The 26,979-nt window shown below is 37.5% G+C and overlaps 1 protein-coding gene across 10 annotated transcripts in view; it reads right to left on the bottom strand.

The window, feature by feature from the left end:
* The window catches only part of Anks1b (ankyrin repeat and sterile alpha motif domain containing 1B), a 1,025,752-nt gene that overhangs the window by 617,232 nt on the left and 381,541 nt on the right, over positions 1-26,979 (bottom strand). For all 10 annotated transcript variants that reach the window (XM_076554619.1, XM_076554611.1, XM_076554613.1 and 7 more), the window contains exon 11: positions 3,739-3,875. In XM_076554619.1, coding sequence (XP_076410734.1) covers positions 3,739-3,875 — 137 coding nt within the window. The remainder of the gene's footprint in view (positions 1-3,738; positions 3,876-26,979) is intronic.

Here is a 26,979-nt window from a genome sequence, read left to right as displayed (position 1 = left end):
ACCTATGCTCCTAAGTACCGCCTTATTTTAAATAGCCAGACACTAGAAACAACTTAGATGTTCCTCAACAGAAAAACTGACAAAGGAAATGAGGTACATTTACACAACGAAGTATTACTCAGTTGTTAAAAAATGGCATCATGAAATTTGCAGGGAAATGGATAGAACTACAAAAAAATTATCCTGAGTAAGGTTACCCAGACCCAGAAAGATAAATATGGTATGCATTCACTCACTTATATGTGACTATTAGCCATTAAATAAATGATAACCAACCTACAATCCACAGACCCAGAAAGATCAGGAATAGAGGAAGGGACTGGGGGGCACACGTGGAGAGGGAAATAGAAGAGATTTTAAAGGTAGACTAGGGGCAAGTGAGACAGCAATGGGGGGACCAGGTAGGGAGGGGGAAGGGAGGTAGGGTTGAGGAAGGGAATTTGAGGAAAGACAGCAGGAACTGAAGAACATTTGAAGGACTTCATGGAAATTAGTGCAGTAGAAACTTCCTAAAGTATATGAAGATGATCCTAATGAGATCTCATAATAATGGGGGATATGGAGTCTTATCTGGCCATCTCTTGTCACCAGATGAGGCTTCCAGTACCAGAGCTGGGTTGCATTCGATTGGGTTGTTGGCCAAGGTGTGTGTGGGGGTCCCATGGTAATCCCCAAACAGCCTAGACTGATGCTAAGACAAAGGGTTGCTCTCTGCAAACTGACATCAGGGCCCCACTGCCAAGGACAACACCCACACAACTGATTAAACATGGAGAATTCCAGATGGTGCCTACATGAAGCATTCACCCCTACATTCTAGTGTCTTTGGTGTGGGAAGGTACTCTGTAGACTACCGAGAGAGAAACATGGAAACCAGCCCAGCCACAAAACCTTTGACCTATAATCTATCCTGCCTGCTAGATATGCTAGAACAATGGTGGCAGAGGACTTGGGGGAGTGGCCAACCAATGTTTGATTTAACTTAAAGCCTGCTCCACAAGACAGAACCCATACCCAACACTGATTGGGTGACCAAGAACCAGAGACTACATAGCCCTGAGACCTAGGGTAAAACCAAACACTACTAGTCTAAAAGAAAAAAGTATCAGTACATTGACTCCTAATAATATTCTGCTATACTCCTAGGTAAGTGCCTTATCCATTCCTCCTCAGAGAAGCTTCCTCTTGCAGCAGATGGAAGCAGATGCAGAGACCTACAGCCAGACATTACACACAGAGTCCTTGAACTACACAGCTGTAAATGGGAGGTCTCCATCAAATCCCACCCCTCAGAGCTTAGGGAAAGTGGCAGAAGAGGAGGTGGTAGAAAGAGTGTAAGAGCCAGAGGAGATGGAGGACACCAGGAGAACAAGGCCCTCTGAATCAACTAAGCAAGGTGCACATGAGCTCACAGAGACTGAGGCAGCAAGCACAGGGCCTGCACTGGTCTGTCACAGTTACTCTGCATATGTATTACAGCTTCCGGTTTAGTGTTTTTATGGGACTCCTGTGAGAATGAGTGGGTCTCTGATTCTTGTGCCTGCTCTTGGGGCTCTTTTCCTTCTGTTGGTTTGCCTTGTCCAGCCTCAGTGTGCTGGGTTTTGCTTTATATTATTAAATTTTATTTTGTCAGGTTTGGTTGTTATCTCTTAGAAGCCTGTTTTCTTCCAATAGGAGACAGAAAAGATGTGGATCTGGAGGGGAGGGTGAGTGGAGGGAGGGGAACTGTAATCAGGATATATTGTATAAGGCAAGAATCCATTTTCAGTAAAGAGAAAAATGGGGGGGTGGAGAAACCAGGAGTAGTATCATATATTCCTTCATAATTACTTCCATGTGAATTTTCTACTTCCTTCTCTCTATAGTGACCGAGGACCAAAGAACTCAGAAGTCATAGGAAGAACAGTGAGAAACAAGAAATAGAGTCAAGATGGTATTTCTGCTATCTCTAGTTTCCTTCAGTTTACCAAATAATCTAACCGGAACGAAAATATGTAGAGATTAGTTTTTCAGAGGTCAGGCCAGCCTGAAATTCACTTACCATGTAGAGACTGGGCTAGCCTTGAACTCACAGAGACCCTCCTGCTTTTGCCTCTCAAGTACTGAGATCAGTGGCATATACCACCACAGCCAGCAAGAAGGGTATTTTTTTTCCTTTTCTGTTTTGTTAAAATATAATTACATCATTTTCCCCTTCCTTCCTCCAATCCTTCCAGGTTCCTCAAGCCCCCTCAAATTCATGTCCTCTTTTTCTATGATTATTGTCGTTAGATGTGTGTGTGTGTGTGTGTGTGTGTGTGTGTGTGTGTGTGTGTGTGTGTACACAAACTGCTGAGTCCACTCAGTGTTGCTTGCATGTACATGATTTCAGGTGGACCCCTTGGCAATGGATGACTAAGTAACAGGTTCATACCTGGGAAAGACTAATTCTTCTTCTCTCTTAGAGAATCCTTATCCAGTGTCTCCAAGGAATCTGCTTTTCACTCATGAATAACCAAGAAGTCTTACGTAGGAACATCAAAATACTTACATAGAGAAGTAGGGAAAACAAATGAGACGTTCACCACGTGACTCTGGTTTTCGTGTTGATGAGCTGAAACAGCTACTATATTAAAGAAAAGCAAAGGAACACCCCAGTGGACAGCCAGTCTTGACCCATTAGAACCCCAGGATCTTTATCTACAACACTAGCCTACAAATTCCCTGGGAATCAGTGGACGTTTAAATGACATAATTTATACAAAAGCCTTTTACAAACTATACCAAATATGTGAAGCAGAAATGCTATTTGCTGATGAGGATAGGACTGCCATAAAATAATCTAAAGTAAGTTATAATGAAGAATATTATTAATTAAACAAATCACTGCTTATACAGGTCTTAGACATAAGATCACACTACAGATTGACTCAAGAATGTATTTATGCTCTATGTCTCAGAGATGCTGAGAGGCACTGATTGGATGTTAAGTCCCCCTTTCTTGGATTTTATGAAGCCCATTCAGAATGAGCCAGGTTGAGAACACCACCAATTCCATGTTCTAGGTCCATCTGTTGGCAAAAAAATATAATGCAAACAGCTTTATAAGTGCTATTTTCAATGAAATATCACAGAACAGCTTGTCCCAATGATATTTCTAAAGCTTGCCTGCAAACCGCCTACTGGGAAATCCAACAGAAAGAGAAGGGGGATGAGGGGGAAAAGCATACAGACAGTGACAGGAATAAAAAAAAAAAGAACAAAAGGTAAAGACAGATTACCGAGAACAAGAGCACTGGAGGACAGCATGGAGGAGGGCGGTACAGTACCTAACACAACCGTTTAGAAGCCTTAAGAGACCGAGCAATTGAGAGCAACTGTATAAATTTCATGGGGGCTGAGGACAGAGAAACACGCACAAACAGTGTACTTTGTCCAGGAAAAGCTTCAGACACACAGTAGCAGCTCAAGAACCACAGCATCGTTACTCAAGTGCTGAGAGGAAAATGCAAAACAGCCATGATTCTGAGCTGCATTTAATCCTTCTCCTAATACAAAAGTTCCAAGAACTAATAGAGATCTCAGTGTCTATTATGAACTTTGTAGGAAACCATCGGCCTGTCTTGAGTCTCTTCTTTTAACGCAAAAAATCTATTATACATTACACAATAGCCCCTGTGTCCATGCAAAGTGTTTACGGGTCTTTGTTCAGAACCACACATTACAGTGTGCGTGATGTCATTCCGGGAACTTACTTACCTGGGGTCGGATAACTTTCACGATATTTTTTAGGGCAGTGTCAGGGGATGGAGGTGAGCAGTCAGGTGTTGGGCCTGTAGAGCTGTTTCTATGGTGACCAGTTCCTGGAGCAGTAATTGCTACCTCAGAGGCATTATCTGCGAATAAAAATAGAACTTCCATGAACTTAATCAGTCTGTTTACCTCTCAAGACTTGGGAATTATTTTTGTGAATGTGAGTTGAGAATTCAACTTAAAACTGATATCAATTATAATATCATAATTAAGAATATGCTCAAGTGATGTATTTTAAAGAAAATACATGCTGACTGCTCTGTCTTCCTTGAAGATGGTGAATATTAATCCTTGCAGTATTGTTCCAACCTGAATGAGCAATATTCAGTTTACAGTGGCAGATCATCCTCCACAGGTCCTTTGTTGTTGTTGTTGTTGTTGTTGTTGTTTTGAGACAGGGTTTCTCTGTTTAGTTTTGGTGCCTGTCCTGGATCTCGCTCTATAGACCAGGCTGGTCTCAAACTCAGAGAGATCTGCCTGGCTCTGCCTCCTGAGTGCTGGGATTAAAGGCGTGCGCCACTACCCGGCTCCTCCACAGCTCTTAATACCACCACCACTATATGAAAGACCACAACCTTACTTTGAAAATGAATACAGTTTTTCAATATGATGGGTCTGGCTAACATTTCCCATAATTTTCTAATGAAAGCGTATTTTTACTAGGCAGGAATTTCGTATCTGCTTGATTCCTAAAACCCAAACTCAAGCCCCTAGAATAACTTCACCTAGACATTCCTAAATCATAGAACTTAATAAAAAAAAACCTGAAATCTATAAAACATAAACAAATTTGTCACTACTAGATAATCATATAAGCCTATATGTTAAAAATGAAAATAAATGAAATTTCAAAATCTAAATGAACCTTCCCTGGTGTTTAGCATTTGACAGTGGGGGGGGAATAGAAAGTTTTAAAAGAAACAACTTAGAATTCAGCATCTTGTGTAATATTTTTGTTTTCAATTTATACTTAAACAAAATAACATCAGAGGCACAGTTTGGGAATATCTGGAATACTTTGAAATAGATGGAAAAACAGCATAACTTTGGTTATCACATAGAACGTTTATCTGCTTAATAATAAACTGGCAGTCTTTCATATTTTTAATAAAAACTACTGCAAGTGTATATCTGCAAGAAGTTCACTTCTGTTATGTTTACACATGTGTCCCAGTAATTTTATGTCCCAGAGAGATGAACTAATGCAAATTAAACTGAGGCTGTGTTTACTATAAACAGGCATGTTTCTCTGTGTTATGGCCATTGCTTATAATCACAAGTGAACATTGATAATTTATGAAGGCACCTTTGTTCATAAAAAGGGGATTATTCCCCTAAGACTGTGTCCATCAGGTGAAAATGCAACTCAGGACTTTGGGAGACAGTTCAGTCAGTAATGTGACTGCTGCACAGGCACGATGATCCGAATTCAAATCCTTAACATCCATGTAAAAGATGGGGCAATGGCATGTATATGTAATTCCAGCACTTCAGTGGGGTCGGGAAGGAAACAAAGGATCCCTGGAAATCACTGGCCAGTCAGCACAGCTAAGTAAAAAGATTAAGGTGCCGTAAGGCCAATGTTTCAACAACTAAGGAGAAAAGTAATAGAGAAGAACACCTGAAGACAAGCTCTGGCCTTAACATGCATGTACACACATATGCACATCCCCCTGCACACATCACATGAACACATATACACACATGTGCACATATACACATACACACAATTAATTCAGTCTCACTGGGGAATCATGAATCAAAAAATTCAAATATGGCATATTTAAATTAAATGGATCATTCACAAAAAGTTTTGAACTATCCAGGGTACTTTTCTAAGATTTAATAGATAAGGTGGACTTGTTAATATCCTAGAATGAGTGAGGTCATCTAAGTGGTTAAATCTTGGCATACAAAAAGCATTAGTTAGCAGGATGATACACATTGCTCTGATTCTCTCCTCTCGCCCTTCATTCTTCTCATCCATCCAACCACATTTAAAGAAAACGTACTGGGAGTAGTTGTGTCAAGCACTACGGTTACATCACAAAGATAAATATAATCCAACCATTCTTAAAGAAAACGTACTGGGGACAGTTGTGTCAAGCACGATGTTACATCACAAAGGGAAACAGAAGAATCTTGCCTGGTGCTGTGGAAAGAGAGGGCAAACAGACAAGCACAGAGGACAGCTGGAGCAGTGAAACTACCCTGGAGGTATTCTTTGGGTTATGACATTATACATCGGTCTAAACCAACGATGCGAAGCTCCAAAGGTGAACGCTAAATTAAACTGTGAACTTTGGGTCAAAATGGGGTACCCCTGCAGGTGTATCACTTACTGCAAATGCACCATTTCAGTGAGGGGTGCTGACGGTGGGGAGGAGACACCGGGGATATACGGGAACTCCAAACTTCCGCTCAGTCCTCCCGGGAATCTAGTGTGGTCTAAAATATCAAACGGTTTTGCCAATCTACACTAATTTTCTTTTTACAAAAACAATGCTGTGATGTACAGAGAAAGAAAGAAGTCTATGATTGTCTAAAGTCCTGTCCTAGAGAACCAAATGGAGCAGCTGGTGTCGGTAAAATGGATAAGGCTGTGTGAATCCATTTTTACCTTCATTGCTTCTGATATTACCTCTGCCTGTTTTTATTGTGCTTTAGACTCCAGTGAATTAACATTAGATATAAATTATTATCATTATTAATGTATTCTATGTTTTGTTGTTCATACTGTCCCTGCATTACATGCAGAATTGTTTCTTATATTCATTTTCCAGTTTATTTTTTCTTTCTTCAGCTGTATCTAGTCTGCTGGCAAGCTCCCAATTTCAATTATACTTTTAAATTTTAAAATTCCTATTTATTTCTTACTAGATATCCCATATCACTACCTGATATTGCTTAGCACCCACACACACATCTTTTATGCTTGGCATTTGTTTACTTGAAAATGGCAAGTACTGATTGTTTTAGTGCATGTGTTTAGATAGAATTTTTAAATATTTTTAATTTGGCATGCAATGACTGTACACATTTATAGGGTACACAGTGATATTTCAGTATCTCTTGACGATGTGCAGTGCCTGGATTTGGGTAATTAGCTGATGAATCATCTCAAACATTTATCATTTCTTTGTGTTGTGAATAACTGGAGGTGGGTAGGAAAGAGGAGGATGGAAAGGAAAATGAACAGATGCTGGGGGATAGAGGGATAGGACAAAGAACTTCTAAACTTGTAAAAGTCTGTGTCTGATAGCAGCAACACTGAACTCTTTAATGATTTGCCTCTGCGGGTTACACTAGTTTGTCTCACTGTTTATCTCTACAGACATTTTATGTTTCACTCAAGTTGCTGAAGCAAAAATCTAGAGCATTAAACATAACTTATTCCTTTTCTTCTATCACATATTAATTCAAAGCATCATCCAAATTTGCATTCAAATACTGATGCTGAATTCTATGAAAAGCATGCCGGCATACCAGAGGGTTTATTTAATCTTTCTGTTTTCAGTGTTCTTTATTATAAAAAGGAGAATTGTTACTAATCATTGTCTGTGGTCTCTGTGCAGATAAAATGGAAGACAACTAACCTACATGTAATTAGGCCTCTGTAAGTTTAATAAATGTATCTTTTTCTGCTATCAAACTAAATATCATAGTGAAAGTGTGGAAGATGAAACAAATCCCATAGAGAAAGTAAGAAAATAAATAAAAATATTTATCTATAGCCTATATGCAGAATGGTCTTGAGCAGTTGAAGCAGATTTGAGATCATATCTTTGTTAATACAGATTAGTAGAGACAAATATAAATAAGAGATGGTCTCTTGAGGCCCTGTTTTGTCTGAGTTTTCCCGAGAAAATGCACTAGAAATGTCTGTACAGGCAAAGAGACTTCCTGTCAGGAACTGGATCACAGATTACAGAGGTAGAGGGCTGACGATGTGCAGCTGGCTAGACACAGAAGAGCCAACACGCCATTCTGCTTTGACTCCAACAGACGGAGAAGCAGGAATGCTTGCAGGCTGAGCTCTTTTACAAAGGCTAACATGCTCAGAACCCTGGTAGGCCAAAATTTCAGCCCAATTCTGAAGTCCAGAAAACACAAATGTTCACCCAATCCATCAGTCGAGAGTTCCTCGTTACTCAGTCTGTTTGCTCTGCTCAGCTCTCCAGTCAACTGGATGACTGGCTGAGGTTCACCCATTGGGGAAGACAAATCCGTTTGCTCAGTCCACCATTCGGATGTTAAGTTCATCCACAAACAACCTCAGACAAACCCCGAAAAAAATGCTTGGCCAAGTGCTTTGCAACTGCCCTCTGGGCAGTTAAGTTCACACAAAATTAACCACCATAGAAATGACTCACTACCAGGACTCTGGCCTTATTCATTGTTTTTGTTGCTTGTTTTATGTCTTTTTTTTTTTTTAGCATTAAAGTCAGTTAAGAATGCTGAAAACTCCATAAAAAAACATAAACCAAAAGATTCTCCAGTGCTTGAAGTAGTTCAATACAAAATATAAGACACTGGGCAATCAAGGAGTAAATTACTTAGAAAACACACATATAAGTATTTGCTTTCTAAATCTGTGATCAGTTCCATTACCTTGGCCACTTGATTTTGTACTACATTGATTCTGCATTGTTTCCCACATAGACTCACTTCTCTTACCCTCTGTGTAACTTACTTCAGTGCAGTCTTTAAGAAATACTTAGTGAAATAAGATAGACAAGGCAAATATAACATCACAAATGTTCTTAATAATGCAGAGAAAGATGATCTGGCTTCTCCAGTTCCTTGTTCATTCTTTCTGGAAAAAAAATCTACAAATGGGATATTCCAGACTTCTAGAGTATACATAAAAGTCTTGGGAAATTAATTTAATCCTAAAATACCCAGTTACCCAGTGGACTTTGCAATATGAAGCCTTTGTCCAAAGACAATTTTCTGTGTTCTACCTGCAGTTGATGGCAAAAATAAAATAAGGTGGGGGAAAATCTGCCTAGAGAAAATTGCTAAGTAGACCTGGATCTTCAGATAGAAATAGGGCTCTACTCAGATTAATTTACTACACAGTAGGTTATACGTTTTGACTGTCAATTTTCTCCAAAATAATAACCTTAGAAATAATAAAAATGCATTTGATATTTTACAAAAAATATCCTGTTAATATAAAAGAACCCACATGTAGTGTCACAGCCTTTTATCTGTTCTATCATTCTCGGGTGTGTATTGAAGAGTTAAAGGATACAAAGGACAGTGCTTGATGCCATACACCTGACAAACGAGATTGAGGTTTCTCCCAACTGGGGATTTAGGAAAGATACTGAGAGGTAGAAGAAAGACAAATGCCGTAACTTCTACATGGAAAATAAAACGTTGATCTTATAGAAGCAGACACAGATTAGGGGTTATCAGAGGTTTGGCTGGATGAAAGGGGGTAGAGAGGGAATGATTAATGGATACAAAGTGTAGCTGGACATGTTCTACAACACTGTGGGTCACCTTACCTGACAGGAATTTATTGCATACTTCAGAAAGCCAGTAGAGAGAAATCGCAATGCTCCAACAGAAGGAAATGACAAATGTTTGAGATGATAGTCAATTATCTTCATTCGATCATTAGATGCTATACATATTGAATTATGATACAATACCCCATAAATATGTTTGTACAGTTACATTAATTTTCAAGTGTTCTCTGATATATCCATAAATTTTTAATATAAAGAAATGGCAGGGGAGGGCATTCTAAGAGATGGAAGTGGGAAGAACAATAAATAGATGGGAAAGAGGAATATTTGTTGGATTCAGGAAAGTTAAATTTGAATAGAATGCAATATTCTTAGAGGAAATGCTGAAAGGAGAAACTATATGAAGAATTTGGGATAACTCAAATCTATGCTGATATCCTGGAATATTTAATCTGTTTCCTCATCTATGAAATGATGCATTTCTTATAGTGTTGTAAAGATACATGAGACATCTATGAACATAATCCATTGTATGGTGCATAGGTGCTCAATAGCAATTATCTATGAAAGCAAACAGTGGGCCATACGTAACTCCACCTAGTTAAAGGTCATAGACTATGTCTTGCCTTATGTACTTGAAATAGAAATGTTAGTCATGTTATGGAGAAACCTGAGAGAGTGCTAGGTGGTATAGATGCCTATATTCACAATTAATGTGAATAATCTTCCTAAATAATTAAAAACTAAAATTGGTCTTCTTTAGACAAAAAAAAAAAAAAAAAAAAAAAAACACTAGAATTGATGAGACTTCTGGAAATAGGTTTTCAAGTCACTAGATTCTCTCTGGGATGTGTCCTCTCCAGTACTCCATCTCTCAGATCTCTTGTACTGAGAAAGGAGATAGTCACACATGAAGAGCCTTATCAAACACCAATATAAGGTGGTGAACTCTGAAGCCATGAGTTCAGCAATCCACTAGGAACTGAAATGTGTGCACCACCACACAATTCAGCTTCGAAGCCAATCCTCCAGGCCTCCGCCAAGCCTTGAAATGGCCATAGTTGTACCCAACAGATTGACTGTACCCTCACGAGAGACCCTCAGACACAGGCGTAAAAATAAATCTTCCCAAGCTTCCTGATCCAGGGACATAGTATATGCTTGCTGTTTTCAGACACAATTTTTTGGATGAATTTTCTATACAACAACAGATGACTGGGTACATTAGATGCTTGGCTAACATTTATAGCATGGCCAACATGCTTGCTGCAATGGTAAGGAGATTTTATAAATCTTTTTTTTTTATTTTTAGAAATAGATCATATGTAATGGAAAGTACAGAGCGACAAATATTAGTTATAAAATTGTGTTATTTATACTCCCTCCTGGAGTTCAGATGATGAATAAGGGGACGAGAGTGGGGAATTAGAAAAGAAAGCATCCCAAGCAAGGAAAACAGAATATGGACCTGGTCAGAAACATGAAAGGTACTATAGTTTGGGGAAGTACAAATTTCTTAGTCTTGTTGGAGCTCAGGATGTGGGTGGAAAAGCAAATGGAAATGATGTCGGCAAGATAAGTATTACAAGGAAGAGGGAAAGTGTATGAAAACAAAATGAGTAGGAAAAAAGGTCAGCCACATTGCAGGTCTAAAACCTGTTTATCCCCAGTCTGTGGTCAAATGCTGTTTGTATCTATATAAAGAACAGGCTGAAAGGCCATAATCACGTTAAAATTTTCTACATGGGAAGAGTCCTATCGACATACAATGGAATAGTATGATTGACAAGCAACTTTAAGTTGATATTTGGTGTTTAATCAAATTCAATTTGTAAATACCTTGATCCTATCTATACTAGGGAAATTCTAACAAGCCAACAACCCCAGTGCTGAGAAGACATGAAAGAGTCCAAGCTGTCAATGAGAAGTAGCCCGATGTATAGGACAGTTGGAGTACACAGTCCTTCCCCACACCCATTCTCAAGTCCAAGCTCTCAATGAGAAGTAGCCCAATGTACAGGACAGTGGGAGTACACTGTCCTTCCCCACACCCATTCTCAAGTCCATGCTCTCAATGAGAAGTAGCCCAATGTACAGAATGGTGGGAGTATACTGTCCTTCCCCACACCCATTCTCAAGTCCAAGCTCTCAATGAGAAGTAACCCGATGTACAGGACGGTGGGAGTACACTGTCCTTCCCCACACCCATTCTCTTTCTTCCCATTCCTCAACCTGTAGTGGAAAGGGTATGACCAACCCTTAGAGTTGCACTGAGAAACAATAGTAGGAGAAAACATTATGTGTCCAGAGGATTCTCTATTTAGAAAGATCTCAAAAACTTGGGAGGAGTTCTGGTAGCATCAATAGGATTTTGCCACCTTCCTTCAGAACTGATGCCAAGAATGGCAGATACTTCACCTGGACAAGAAAAAGAAAGAAAGAAAGAAAGAAAGAAAGAAAGAAAGAAAGAAAGAAAGAAAGAAAGAAAGAAAGAAGGGAGGGAGGGAGGGAGGGAGGGAGGGAGGGAGGGAGGGAGGGAGGGAGGGAGGGAGGGAGGGAGGGAGGGAGGGAGGGAGGGAGGGAGGGAGGGAGGGAGGAAGGGAGGAAGGGAGGAAGGGAGGAAGGGAGGAAGGGAGGAAGGGAGGAAGGGAGGAAGGGAGGAAGGGAGGAAGGGAGGAAGGGAGGAAGGGAGGAAGGGAGGAAGGGAGAGGGGGAGGGAAGGAGGGAGGAAGAAAAGAAGGAATGAGAGAGAGAATAAAGGAAGGAAGGAAGAGAGAGAGAGAGAGAGAGAGAGAGAGAGAGAGAGAGAGAACAAAGAAAACTAGAGGAGATAGATCCCTTCCCAAAAGATGATATTCAGGGACTAATTAGTAAGCAGATGAAGAAAGTTTAAAGAAATAAATATAATGCAGTGGCCATTCTTGGATTCTCTTATTAAGCATTTGTACTTCAATGCTGGGGTTATTTTCCTTTGTTTATTTTCTGTGCTCTGTTGATTTTGAGTCTTATTTGAGGCCATAGGATTTCCATTCGTTATTGTCAAAAAATTCTTCTCTCTAGTTTTTCTCAATGGTCCTTGTATTCACCGCCTTCTACATCTCTCATTTCTTTCCAAAATGGTATATGCACCCAGCCTGACCAGGCAACACCCTAGCATTATCCTTCTAAGCCCAGTCACCAAGCTTCATATAAAACTATCACAGATGTTGGAGATAAAATGTTCTGTCTAGGAGGAAATCCTAGTCATCCATGCTTATGTGAACAATGACTCTAATGCCATCAGATTCTGTTACAGTTCATACTCACGCAGATATCATTTCTAAACTTCACTTTTATTTATTATTTATTATCTAGTCTTACTTTCCACTCCAAGCCTGCCTTTTGGGAAACTTCGGATTCTTCAAAGATGACCAATCATCTTGGCCCATGAAGGTTTTGATTGCTCTTCATGAGATCTTATATACACTCAAGTTGCCATGTCTAAAACCAATCCATGTAACTCTGCACACACAATTACTTCAAATAGGCATTTAGTATCAAAAAACTCATTGGCTACACAAAATAGTCAATCATTTCCACTCTCACACGCCCATCTTTCACAGGATACCTACTATTTAATCCCATAACTACCTCTAATCCTTTTACCAACTAATTTCATCTATTCTATCAGTCTCCTGGATTCTCATCTTTCACCCTTTCATTTTTTCCCTACAATAAATACTGTTTCCAAAAGCACTCACAAAATCTGTATACTGACATCTATCTCAAAGTCAGCTCCTAGGTGAACAGATCCTGGAGTTAATCTATTCCAATTGCCCTCAATGGTCCCTTTTGCAATTTTTTAACAACAGGTACTTATTACAGACAGAGGAAACCATACTACGGCTAAAATTAGGTTAACAATGTAATATGCTCTCACACATTGTTCATGTCCTGAAAATAACTGGACCCCAAACTACCAACATTTACTTCACGAGAAGAATAAATCAATAAATATATTAACCTCCTAATTCAATGTCTGTTCAATCTTTCTAAAGGGGTATATAAAATGCAACCTTTCTGTTTTATATAGATTCTATTAATGTGAAATACAATATTAAACAATATAATATAATCAACATAGTATGTGAGCTGTCTGATTCCTGCTAAGATCCCACACTCTAATCCCACTGCATTGCTAGTTCTTGCAGGAATTCACATAAAAACACAGGAAAAGCATCTTCATTCTCTGTTTATCAGATTCACATAATTTCCTTATAAAAATGGAAGTACATGGATCAGTGACGTCATTCTGCACTAGTAATATTCAAGGTCCACATTGTGCCTCCGCCTCATTCTCCTCTCTATCTTGTCTTGCATTTTTTAAGGAAGTTAGATTTTACGTTTCTTCATTAACTGATCTATGGTAAACATAAAATGTTCCTTTAAGCAACTAAACAATGAACACAATGACTAATCTCTAAAAACAAGAGTGGCTCCTGTTCCCAAATTTTGGGGTTCTGACTCCTTTTCTGTGTGGTTTTGTCAACACTGTCTTTCTCTGTGTGATGCTTCATCACCAGGCTGAACAAAGATGGCCGAATGTCTGATATGATCATATTAAAAAGTTGTGGAAGGACATCCTTTCCTGGCCTAATTTAAGACTTTTATGAGTCAATACTGTATAAAATCATGTGACCCAATCATTGACATGAGTTGACTTAGGCAAGTAACTACCTATTGCCTGGGAAGTGGGACACTATGGTATGAATGTTTGTGTTCTCTTAAAATTTTGTTGAAATCCTAATCCCTAAAGAGTGGTCTATGTTTTAGGTGAGTAAGACAGGGAAATGAAGCTCATTCTATTAATAGTGTTCACTTAGAGTGACTCCAGAGAGATCCATAGTCCCGTCCACCAGGTGAAAACAACCATCTATGAGGATGAATGAACCCTAACAACACCAAAACTGCCAGTGCCTTGACACTGGCATTCCCAGCCTCTAAACACAAGAAATGAACTGTTGTTTCTAAAATAGTCAGTTTAGGGTACAGTATTTTGTTATAGGGCTAGACAGAGTAAGAAACAATAGGAAAAACCCCTCTTGAAATACATGGCCATGTAGAGGATGGCATCTACTGTGCAATACCATATTGCTAAGGCACATAAAGGGAGTAGACATGTGGGGGAAGTCAAAGAATAAATGCTGGCCAGGTAATCAGGAGTGGTCACTAGATCACCTACACTTTCTATCACGTCAATAAAGGAAGACTATGAATGCAGAATTACACATTTAAATGTATTCCTCACTGCCCATTACAACCCCTTCTCTCTTACCTTCCTACCTTCATTTCCCTAAGGCACCTCACGGTTTGTTCTCTCTCACCTCCCCATCCTTTCCCTCATTCTTTTTTCCTGGATGATGGGAGGGTGGAGGCAATTAGAGGCTGGCCTTCACCAGCGTCAGATCAAGAATTATGTTCTTAAGGAAGATACCCCTAGCCCAGCTATCGAGAGATTGAAAAGAGAGAAGAGCATGATGAGGAATAAGGGTGAAATCAGGTATAAATCGGTTCTGTCTGATCCGGCTCAATAGCAATCTGTGGACCTGTTACAGACCACAATCTGTTCTGTGATCCCGGTTTACAAGAGCGTGAGTTCTGTCAAAGTCTACATACAATGTGGCTGCTTTGTTTTAATGTCACCTTCATGAGCTACAGTAGGGGACATTTCCATAGGAGTCAAGCTTAATTATTGAATAGTCAAAGTTTTGTAGACATAAATTTTCATGTGTTTTGAGCAATAGAGTCCATATTGCTCAGTTAATATCTATATTTACACACGACTTATAAAAATGAAATTTCAAATAATGAGAAGTTAACAACATTAAATGTCCAACTAAAAAGTTTAAATTTAAGTGGTCCTATTAATGCCTGTTTTATTTTATGTTCTGTCAAATCTTTTTTTAAAATTTGTATTATATTTATCATTTAAAACAATTTGAAATTTAGATATATTTTTATCATATTCTTTCCCTTCCTGATCTTTGAGATTCACTCCCCCTCCCTACCCAACCAACTTTAAGTTCTTTCTAAAAAACCAAACAAAAACCCAATAAAACAACAAAGCCCCCAAACTGGGCATAGCAGATTTATTTTATATGCATATTACAACATATTACTAAGTGTCATTATAGGCACACATACAATATTTTTCTGAGATGTTTGTCATGTAATTTAAATTAATGTAAATTAAATATGTGCCATATATTTTATGGATCTAGTAATTTTGTTTCTAAAATGCTAAGAAATTTCATGGAAATCAACAACTAAATAAGGATATTTAAATATAGTGATTGAATCACTATTGCTAAGAACCCACCTTTATTTTGTCCATCTTGTATTTTGGTATAAAATGCCCTCGAATTTGTTTCTTCTATTATATCATATGAACATGTATTTTTCTTGAAATGCTGTTACATTCTGTAAGTTATGCGGATTACCACGAAAGCAAATGCCACACACTCTGAGGGGAGTAAACGCCTATGAAATTACAACTTATTCAGATTCCTTTAGGAGATGTTATATCGCACTTCTTACACTTTGGTGAATCAGATGGAATGGTCCCAGGATTTCCAGAAGGCAAACTGGGAGGCAAATGTGTAACTCAGTTCTTTCCTTTCTATACTCAGCTCAGAAGTGAAACAACTGACCGCAATAGCTTCCATCTTTTCCTTCCCTAGACAATCATTTTATGTCCAAACTGCCATCCGTGATCTTCCTACTGAAGGTTCTCTTTCTGGGCAGCAGTATCATTAGATAGCAAAGATTTTCTTCAGTCCCTTTTCCTAGAGATGCTTTCAAATGCCACTAATTCCAGTACCACTAAGGTCATTTAAAAGTTGTTTCCCTTTGATATTATCTAAGCTTCCCAGATTAAAAAAAATTGTTCATATGATTCCCATAAAGTCAGTGGTTTTGTTTAAAAACTTGAAGGGAATTTTGCTATTAATAAAGTGTTGTTAAACACTGGCCACAGAGACATCCATACATACATACATATGTACATATATATGTACATAAATATAGAGAGAAAAACAGAGAAATGTAACTATATAGATATAGATGCAAAGACATCTAATTATTGTAAAGTCTGAGTTTCAATTAAAAAGCTGTATAAAAACTGTCGCATGTTCTTATTTTTAGCCATTTAAATTATACATGGAATAAAGGGCCCTGAAAGTCAGTATTTATCTGTGGTTGGTGAGAGTGTGAATTATTCCTAATATTCTCCTATTTCTCAAATATTCTTCAATCAGCATATATTGTTTTCATGTTTGTTTCATCCATCAGCTACTTTTATGAAATAGAGATGTAAGAACATTTAAAAATCTCACTTTTCTCCTACCACAAACTATTCCCCTGCCTCTCTTTCAAGAGTCTAAAGACTTGCAAATAAAAGGAGCTGCTTGCACATATACTGAGAATTGATTTCCTATAATATTTAAAGTTAGAACTAGGAAAATAATTGGCATCTCGACACCAAAAGACATCAGTATTCCAATGAAAGAGACAGCCTACCAAATGGGGAAAATAATCTTTACCAGATATTCATCTGAAAAAGGGTCAATATCTAGAATATACAAAAAACTGAAATCACAAAGTATCGAGGAAAAACCTATTTTAAAAAGGGACATGGAACTAAACAGAGTTCTCAAAAGATAAAATAATAATGCCTAAGAAATATTTTTTAAATGTTCATCATTCTTAAACATCAGAGAAATGCAAATTAAAACTACTTTGACATTTCATCTTAACCCAGTTGAATGGCTAAGATCCAAAAAACAATGATGACAAATTCTGGCATGGATGAAGTTTGGAAGGGGGTGCACTTACTTTCTGATAGTCGGAGTGCAAACTGGCGCAGCCACTGTGGAGACCAGTGTGGAGGTTCCTCAAACAGATAGAAAAAGTCTACCACATGATCCACCTATCCCACTCTTAGACATATACCCCAAAGACTCTATATCCTACTACAGAGAGGCTTGCTCATCCATGTTCATTGCTCTCTTTTCATCATTCCCAGGAAACGGAAACAATCTGCCATTAGTGGATGGATAATAAAACAGTGGTACATTTATACAATGGAATGTTATTCAGCTGTTAAGACAAAAAGTTTTCAGGTAAATGGATGGAGCCAGAAGTTATCTTTCTGAGTGAGGTCACCCAAACCCAGAAAGACAAACATCACATGTTTATCTCATTTGTAGGCTGATTTGGATACTTTAGATATGTGTGCTACATTTGAATACCCATCAAGACTGGAAAACTAGTAAGAAGACATGGAAGTGTTCCTTCAAGGGAAAGAAGAAAGAACGTACGATACAATGGGAGAAAGGGGAACTAGAAAGGGTTAAATGGGGTGGGGAATGGGAGGGCAAGGTAGAGAAGGGAATAGTGGGGGAAGGGCATGACTAACACCAAAGCCATGAAGAAGTCATATGAACAGCAATTATTGCAGAAGCTTCGTAAAATACAAACATGGGTTATAAAAGGAGTTCAAATGGAGTTACAGTATAATAGCACAACAATGCCCTTAACTAGACACCACAGGCTAACCCAGTGCCAAGCACGAGTTATCACATCTGAGGCTATTGGCCAGTGAAGTCCCACCTCCAGTCACCCTAGACTTTTGCAAATGCACTTGGTTACCTCCCAGAACTTGATGGTAAGACGCTATTGCCAAAGATACAACATACTTGAATCATGGGACTTAGAGAAAAAGCCTCATCCCTACTGTCTAACTTTCAAAAGGCTGGGTATGATACCAGAGGAGAAAATTAACCTTGTTTTACCCAGATATGAACCCTGTGAGCCACAACAATGACTGGCCTGGCAAGATAAGCTTACTGGTGTAGTAGTGGCACAAATGGTATGGGAACAATAACAACCTTTGGATTGGATGCAGGGTCCATTCCAGAAGATAGAACTCTCCTACCAGGCACTATCACTGGAGCTAAAAACCTGTGTCTAGACAGGTCATAGCCCTAGGGAACAGCCTATTACTGCTCTGCTGGAGGGACACAGTACTAAAATGACTCCTAAGATTTACTGTGATTCTCATAGATCAGTACATCTCTCAAACCGCATCAGGGAAACGTGTATTTTTAGTAGATGATGACTAACACAGAGGCCCTCAACTAGTCAAGGAAAGACGGTCAGAACCAGAGGCCATGGATGACTACAAGGACATGGTGTTCTCCAGACACGACAGGGCAGTTGTAGGTATGACCTCCCTACAACTGGGACACCATGGACATAACCCATGCAAGCTCAAGCCAGATGAAATCCAAGCATGGCGAAGGACTGGGGTCATGCAGTCCAACTCCCAGCTTGAGGAGTGAGTTACTAGTAGTTGGTAGCTGCCAGAATTTGAGGATTTTTTTCTAGGGTGTGGACCCTACTAGTTAGAACACGCTTCAGTGGATGGATGGCACCCAAGATTTATCTAGCACTAGTTATACCTGATAGATTTTAAAACCTGAGGAGGCAAAGTTTGGTGGGTATGGAATGAGAGGTGCGTCAATTGAGAGCGTAGTGATTGAATATGATCGAAATACAATGTATGAAATTCTCAAAGAACTAATAACATATTTTTGAACAAAACATATATACTTTTATTAAAAACATACAATTCAGATGTTGCTGGTATGGTTAGACTTTTCTATTTCTTGCATAGTCAAAATGGAGTGGAGATGCACATAACTAATGCCTCATCTGCTGAAAGGGACTCATAGTTGGGAAATGTGCAGAGATTGCTGCATCCATGTTTGCCAGGAGCAAGCCTGGATTAGACATAGAAGCCCAACTTGTAAGAGGCAAGAAAGTGTGTCTAGGCAGACAAAAATTTCTCTCCTCACTAAGAGAACCAATTACTTATCTTCTTAACTAGCTTAAGCTGAAACTATTTTGAAGGATTTTCTGAAGGCTGAAATATCCTTGAAGTGGCAAGGCAAATATTATTTGGTCCTTATGTACTTTCTAATAAATTACGTGAATCCACGCGGCAATACCACATTTAGGATTTATACAGATGTTTGCACTGGAACGTAAGCCTACAACACATCAAGTCATACAGCTACAAAGTTAGGTAGTTTACTTCCTGGAATATTCTTGTTTGTTTAGCCTCAGTTTTGTCTGTTTATTAAGGTTTGAGAAAACTATCTGATTAAATTATCGCCACCATCTGTTTTTGCTTTCAATTCTGCTAATATCTATTGTGTTATGCCTGGCAATTATTATTTTGTAGAAAAATTATACATTTTGCTTATGTCCTAGCCACTTTAATAAAACAATCCATTATTATCATATTATATTTACAATTCCTTCTGAGAATTTAATTACGTATTTGACTTCATACTATTTATTTCTATTTTCTTTTCTCTTGGCCAGTCTTGGTAGAGCCTCTTCAAGTACAGATCAATTTTTAATTGAATTTATTTTAGTCCTTTACTTTGAAATGATTTCCTTTTTTGTCTCAAAACTTATGAGTAATCTTTCTAGAAAAATGGTAGCTTAGCCGCATTTTCTATTTAGTGCAACCCATCTACTGAGTGAAAACCGAGTTCTTGGGTCAATGTCTTTGAAATGAAAAAGAAAAAAGTAGTTAAATTAATTCTAGTATCTGTTAAATTGCCAAATTCATATCCTAACACATGGGGCAAAAGCAGTGTTAAATGCCTTATCTGGGTAAATATTTTATAGATAATTTTCATATACTAGAGGAATAGATATCTGACCATGGTCATGTGGAAAGGAAGATAGCCTTTTTTTTTTTTTTTTTTTTTTTTTTGGTTTTTTCGAGACAGGGTTTCTCTGTGTAGCTTTGCGCCTTTCCTGGAACTCACTTGGTAGCCCAGGCTGGCCTCGAACTCACAGAGATCCGCCTGGCTCTGCCTCCCGAGTGCTGGGATTAAAGGTGTGCACCACCACCGCCCGGCTAAGATAGCCATTTTAGTATAATAGAATATGATTAAAAAAATTTCCCAATGAGTAAAAAAGAAATATTATTAGCAATTTAATGAAGTCAGAAAAACAAATGGGTAAAAATGATGAATAAATAAAGTATTCCTACATGAAATTCTCAAAAAATAAATATGTAAGTAGAAATACTTATAAAGGTAAATAAAATTTAGAAGAAAATGTATGGATGTCTAGGGCATGTACAAGACACTATAAGAAAGAAACATAAAATATATGAATCTGAAATGTCTAAAAGTTCTTTTCATATTGGCTCATATTTTTAAAAGTGTCAAATAATTATAAATGACTAGTTTTTGAAAAGTTCCCATTTTAATACTAGTCTTTGTATTGACTTTTAATCCAACCAGCATTTCATTTCATTTCCTTAATCTTCAAATTTAGTCTCTTCATGTATATTATGAGATTAGAAAGATGCACCTGCATTATTAACTTCTTTACTCATTAAGCAAATACAGCAAACATACTGTGGTGGAAAGGATAAGGGAAGAATTGGTGTTTCATTCCAAAGATTGGAGACGTTGAACATAGCAAGAGCTGTGAAAGAAAATCATTTTTACTACATCTTGTTGAAAGTTTTAATTCATTGATGTAAATTTTTTAAAGTATCTGATGATTTTATTTATACTATTAAATGACAACATTAGTTTAGAAATTTGGGAGTTCTTTGAGATAACAAATATCCAAAGTACTAATTGGGCATTGTCTCATATGACATGTACAATTAACAACAACAAAAAAAAAAAACCCGTAACTTAATTTTTTGATTCAATTAATATTTGACATCATTTTTAAGAGTGTCCTGATATTCTATGAGTAATTGTTTGGTGGTTTAATTAAATAAATTTTAGTTTAGGTAAAATATCTTATTGTTCATCTTATAATTTTCTAGCAAAATTTTAATCTACCAGACATTATCTAGAATGGATTGCTTTCTATGCAAGAATCCAATATGTTTTATAGTTAGCCCCAAACCACACACACACACACACACACACACACACACACACACACACACATGGGCGCGCGCGCGCATGCGTGTGCGCATGTATGTATCTATATAATGTTTATTAAAGCTTGTTAACTGTATTAGTCAATATCCTATATTCTAATATTTTCATGTATCTTATGAATATTCATCAATATTATGAAAAAAGTATAACATAATCTTGCACGAAGTGTGAGTTTTGGTGTCCTTCAAAGTCCTACCTGTTTTGACTTTTAATGTTTCAAGCCTAGGTAGCATAAATTCTTGATTGATATGTAAAATGAATAAAAATTTTTTCTTAAAATTATTAGATGTAAAATTTGTATAGCTTTTACTCCTTAGTATTACATTTTCTTAGGCTTATCATTTTATTGTGTTGTATGATATCTAACCTCCAATTAAATTGTAACTAGTGATATTGCTCTTCAATACCTTTAAGTTGACTTTGTTTAGTGTGTGTGCGTGTGCGTGTGCGTGTGCGTGTGCGTGTGTGTGTGTGTACAAGTGGAGGTGCATGTGCTCCTGTATGTGCTTGCATATGGAGGACAGAAGTCACTATTTTATTTCTTGAGACAAGGTTTCTCATTGGCCTTGGAGCTTGCCAGTCTGGGTAGACTGACTGCCAGACAGCCTCACAGACTCCCCCATCTGTGCCTACTTAGTGTGGGGATACAGGCACATGCTGCTGTATCCCACTTTTACATGGGTACTGAGGATGTGAACCCAGGTTTCCATGTGGGCACAGCATATATTTTCCCAGCCAATCCATCTCCCCGGCCCCAGTATTTTGCTTTATTACTCCACTTAAGAAATATTCTATTACTTTGTCTTGCTAGATCACCTTAAAAAACAAAATGCAAGAGTTTTAAAAATTACATTCCACATGATCCTCTCTCTCATCAATTATTATTTCTTTTGTGATTTTTTTTGTCAATTTTCTACTTTTTCCTACTGTTAGGCATATCTCAATTAATAAATATTCCCTTATTCTTTTATTTCCCTCCACTGGCTTAAAAATACAAATTATGTTTCTTATTTTCAGTTGTTTTCCTTTAAATGTTTTATAGAAATTCATTTTAACAAAAATGAGACATTACTTTGTATCTTAGTTTCTCTAGCTTGTTTTAAAACTCGTTCACTCTATGGGCATGAACCATTCTATTTGTTCCTATGGCCCAAGAATCTAATATGCCCTGGGCTCACTTTCTGTAGTGGGCCCTACCCCAAATGAAGCTCTTTTAGCCTCCATTGCCCATGAGTATGCGTTCTGTCCAAGGCTGTCCCCAGTTCTTAGCCAAGCTACCAGCTGAACTGCCATCCAGGTCCCACTTAGCTTGTAGTCCTGCTTCAGTCAAGCATGCAAACATCTTGCTTTTCAGAAAGCTGGACTTAGAAATTTTGCATTTATCCTTCACTTTTGGACTGATGCATTGGTGAGAGTTAAACAGGGATGAGGGATCCGCTACCAGAACCTTTACAGATCTTGCTGAGCTGAGAATGCATGTTATAGTTTGGTAATAAGAATCATGTTTACTTTAAAAATGAAGACAATGCAAATGTATGTAAAACTATGCGCAGAAAAAAAACAGAAGACAAAGAAATAGAGTAGAATGTTAGTTGCTCTGATAAGTAGGATATAAAGAAAGCGTTTTTTCCCCTTTTTACTTTGTATGTCTTAGGCAAAAGTATTAAGATAATTTATTCAGTTTTATAATGAGACTGTAAACATTCATAAAAGCTACTTGGAGGAAAATAAGCATTAATTAGCAGCGATGTTAAAATTTTTAAATAACAACACAAATCCAACAGGATTTCCTAAGGAAAATAATTAAGTAAAAAGTACATGAATTTATAGGTTTGGAAAAACTTCTGTATCACTGTGTCTCAGGGTTTAGACAAAATGTTCTCTTCCACAGTTTGTCAAAGAACTTCAGTTGAAATGATGACCCAAGATCCCCATAGATGCCTGTGATTGAATCAGTTAATCTTCAAAGGGAATGAACAGCTCACCTAGTTCACAGTTATCTTCATGGCTTAGCTTTTAGCATTCTCTTTCATTTCCTTTATGCACAGGTAAGAGACACTGAAAACAATAATCTATCAGTTAGATGGTTCTATGAAAATTAAAAGCATAGAAAACCATGTGATTAAATGGTGTGCAGTTTTCCTTCATGTTCTCTATATAAATGGAAGTATCAGCTGTTCACAAAGAAGAGGTGTGGCCAAGTTAGGCAGTAATAAATACAGCTGGCTATACAGTAATGGTCTGCCTGAATGCCTATTGTGTCTATTATTTTATGCACTATATTCTAGTTAAAATCTCTATTATTTTATTTGCTTTCTTTTTGTGTGAGTCTTTTTGTTTTGTTATGTTATGTTGTTTTTTAAGACAGGGTTTCTCTGTGTACCCCTGACTGTCCTGGAACTCACTCTATAGACTAAACTGGAGAAATCCACCTTCCTCTGTCTCCGAGTGCTTGGATTAAAGGCATGGGCCACCACGTCCAGTTTTTTTGTGTGAGTCTTACACAGCTACAGAGCCTGGAGGCACAGAATCTTTAACAGATACTTTCGGATTAGATGAATGAGTGGATGGCTGTATGGAAAGGGATCATTCCAAACAGCACGAAGAAACACCAGGAAGAGCTGTGAAGTAGATATGCCAAGTTGCTTTTGAATTCTCATCCCTTTCAGCAAAGTATTCATTATTTCGCTCAATTGCAATATTATATACAATGACAAATGTGATGAGTTGATAAGTTTGTAAATATGTTGCATTCTTGACTGAGGTTAAATAATTAAATATTTTTAATTTTCCATTTTTTAAACTATTAAAGGACAAAATTCATATCAACTAAACTATATTTTTATCTTTTCCATATTTTAAAAATTGCCTCAGAGATACTAACAGAACAATCTGGTTTGTATTTCTCCATTTTGTGTATTCTAATGAGACTATAAAATGCAATTCACTGGATAGAATCTTGAATACAATAAGAATTGATATAAAATTGTTCCCATTTAAATGTATAGTATGACTACAGCTGTGTGTCAGTTAATTTGGTTAATGTTTCTTAATTGGAGTGTAGGAGTATATAAAGAGAGAACAATCTTAGCATAATACGATATGACTGATAGAGCATCTATATAAAAGAATGTGAAGTGAATTAGTGGGCTTGCAATAGACATGGCTGGCATGTCTAGACAATGTAGCGATGGGAATAAAGGTGTTAAATATAGGTCTACAAGCATTATGAAAGACTTCTGGAAGATTATGTTTTCAGAATCCTCTTTCCAGTTTAATGCTGCATGCAGCAGCTATTAGGCAGGAGAAAATTAATAAGAGTAATTCCATGAAGTAGCAGCTTAATCATTAGAATGGGCTGAAATTATGCAACTGTGAATTCCCATGAGCTACAAGGATATTGCCTCTTTAAGGAGCATGGGTCTATCATATAATAGTTAACACTCTGAACTCTGAAAATAACTTCTATCAAGGTTTCAACTAGTATATAAAACAAGATCATCAAAATTAGGATACTCTCATAACACACCTAGAGAACAACTATGTATTCTATCTTAAGAAGCTAGAAGAACGATTTTGAATACTTCTGCAATAGAAAGGTGATAAATGTTTTAGGAGACAGATATCTTTAATTACATGTTAGATATGCATATTGAACCATCATGTGGTACCAAATTATCATGCATAATTTTTGTGTTTATGTATAAAATTTAAATATTCTGAAATATAAGCAAAAATAGTTAAAATTTGTATCTTTAATAGATTCTAAGTATATTTTTCTTTCTTCATAAAAGGAAATAATGTACATATTTAATATTAATTAAATAGAATCCAACTGTTCTAGAAAAATATATTTTAACCTTGTAGATGAATAAGTTAATCATTCTCCAATTATTATAAAAATAATTTGCATTAGCTGTGGAAATTTTGGAGAATACAAAAAGTATGCAAACAAATTAGCAACACATGTAATCTTACCAATAAAGACAGTACTGCAATGTAATGTCTTCCTGGTTTCACCCATGAACTTGCATGTAATATTACCGCTAAATGGTATTAAATGTAAATTTGCATTGATTCACTCAACAGGTATTTACTGAAGGGTAACTATGTGCCATAGTGAAAATCTACAAAATCATTACTCAAAAGCATTGTGTTGGGGTTGGGGAGAAGCTCAGTTGGTAATGTTGTCTAGCATTCATGAAGCCCTGGGTTCTCTTCCCCAGTTCCACACAAATCAGGTGTATGCCCTATAAGCCCAGCACTCAGGAGGCACAGGCAGGAGGGCCGGAGTTCAAGAGCATCCTGAGCTACACAAGAAGATTCAGGCAAGTCTGGCATACAGGGGACCATGTCTCAAGACAAAACAAGACAACAACAAACATATCTCCATGACTTAAGTCACCCTTGCCTTTCAATGTATCATTATTACTTTACCATCACTCATTTTGTCTTTTGGGTTGCCTCTAATTCATCCACTTACTGTGGAATGATTAGAACGTTCTGTGATGTCTACATCACACACAGGTTTTCTGACAAATAGTAAACAGCTTCCCAAAGCTTCCTATTTCCTTTTGAAAAGAAAAAAAAATTCAAGACTTATCTTGTGAAGCTAAATCAAAAAGGCAATCAGACAAAACCCTCAAGACGGCAGGCTTCATTAAGTGGATAATTAATTGTGAATTTGGTTAAGAATATGGCCAAGCCCTCTGTGTTTAAATTCTAGCACTCTTATTTGCCAGCGAGTTCTAAACCACTCTATGGCCTGACTCTCCTATCTGTAGAATAGTAGTAAGAGGATTATCATCCAAACTAGTTTAAAATCAAGTTAGTATGCATAAATTATCCTAACACATTACCTATTGTTTCCTTTCCATGAATTGAGGCAGTGATTTGGATAGAAGCTGTGGCTGCATTGACGTATAGCAAAATTTAGGATCACAGAAGGCAAACAAGTGAAACCCTAAAATAACTATATAATTTTCATCATAAGGCTTATTGAGGAAAGAAATATTAGCAGGCACTAGAAGAGTTGAAAGCAGAGGCATTTGCATTTCTTCGGGGGCACAGGATGTGTGAGGACCAAAGGGGTTTCCTGAGGAAGAACATGAGCTAACTACTCTAGGAAACCTGAGTAACTAAGAAGGCTGGTATAATAAGTTGGAAACTGGTGAATCAAAGGTTAAAGATACTGAGTGACCAGAAAGACAAAACTAACATAAACAATAAAACACCAGTCAGAGCTCCTTATTAAGAATCTGGGCCATTTTTCTAAGACCAGTGGCAAGCCATGGAAGGGTTTTAACTGGAGGAGTAATGCAATCAGATCTGTGGTTGTGTTATAAAGACAAGAAGGCAAATAGGACAATTCAGGGCTATTAACATAATCCATAAGAGTGAATGGTCATGGTGGAGAAGGAGACGTCAGTAGGTTTGAGAGACAGATGATGAGGACCAGAATTATCCTATCACTGATTCTTCCAAAAAACCATAAGGAATTAGAGTTGATGGAGAGGTAGGTGGCAATATTGACATTTGCTGTTGGATAAATGATTAATCCCACTGAAATCAGAACCATGATGTGGGGAAGAAATTGGAAAGTTTAGGTTGGGATAGATGCATGAATTGGGGTGCATTTGAGATGTAGGTATAGATAGATATTCAGTGGATAATAGATG

The sequence above is a fragment of the Peromyscus maniculatus genome, chromosome 18 (assembly GCF_049852395.1).
Source record: "Peromyscus maniculatus bairdii isolate BWxNUB_F1_BW_parent chromosome 18, HU_Pman_BW_mat_3.1, whole genome shotgun sequence".
Lineage (NCBI taxonomy): Eukaryota > Metazoa > Chordata > Mammalia > Rodentia > Cricetidae > Peromyscus > Peromyscus maniculatus.
Note: the sequence above shows the minus strand (reverse complement) of the source record. Positions and strands in the feature narration are given on the sequence as shown.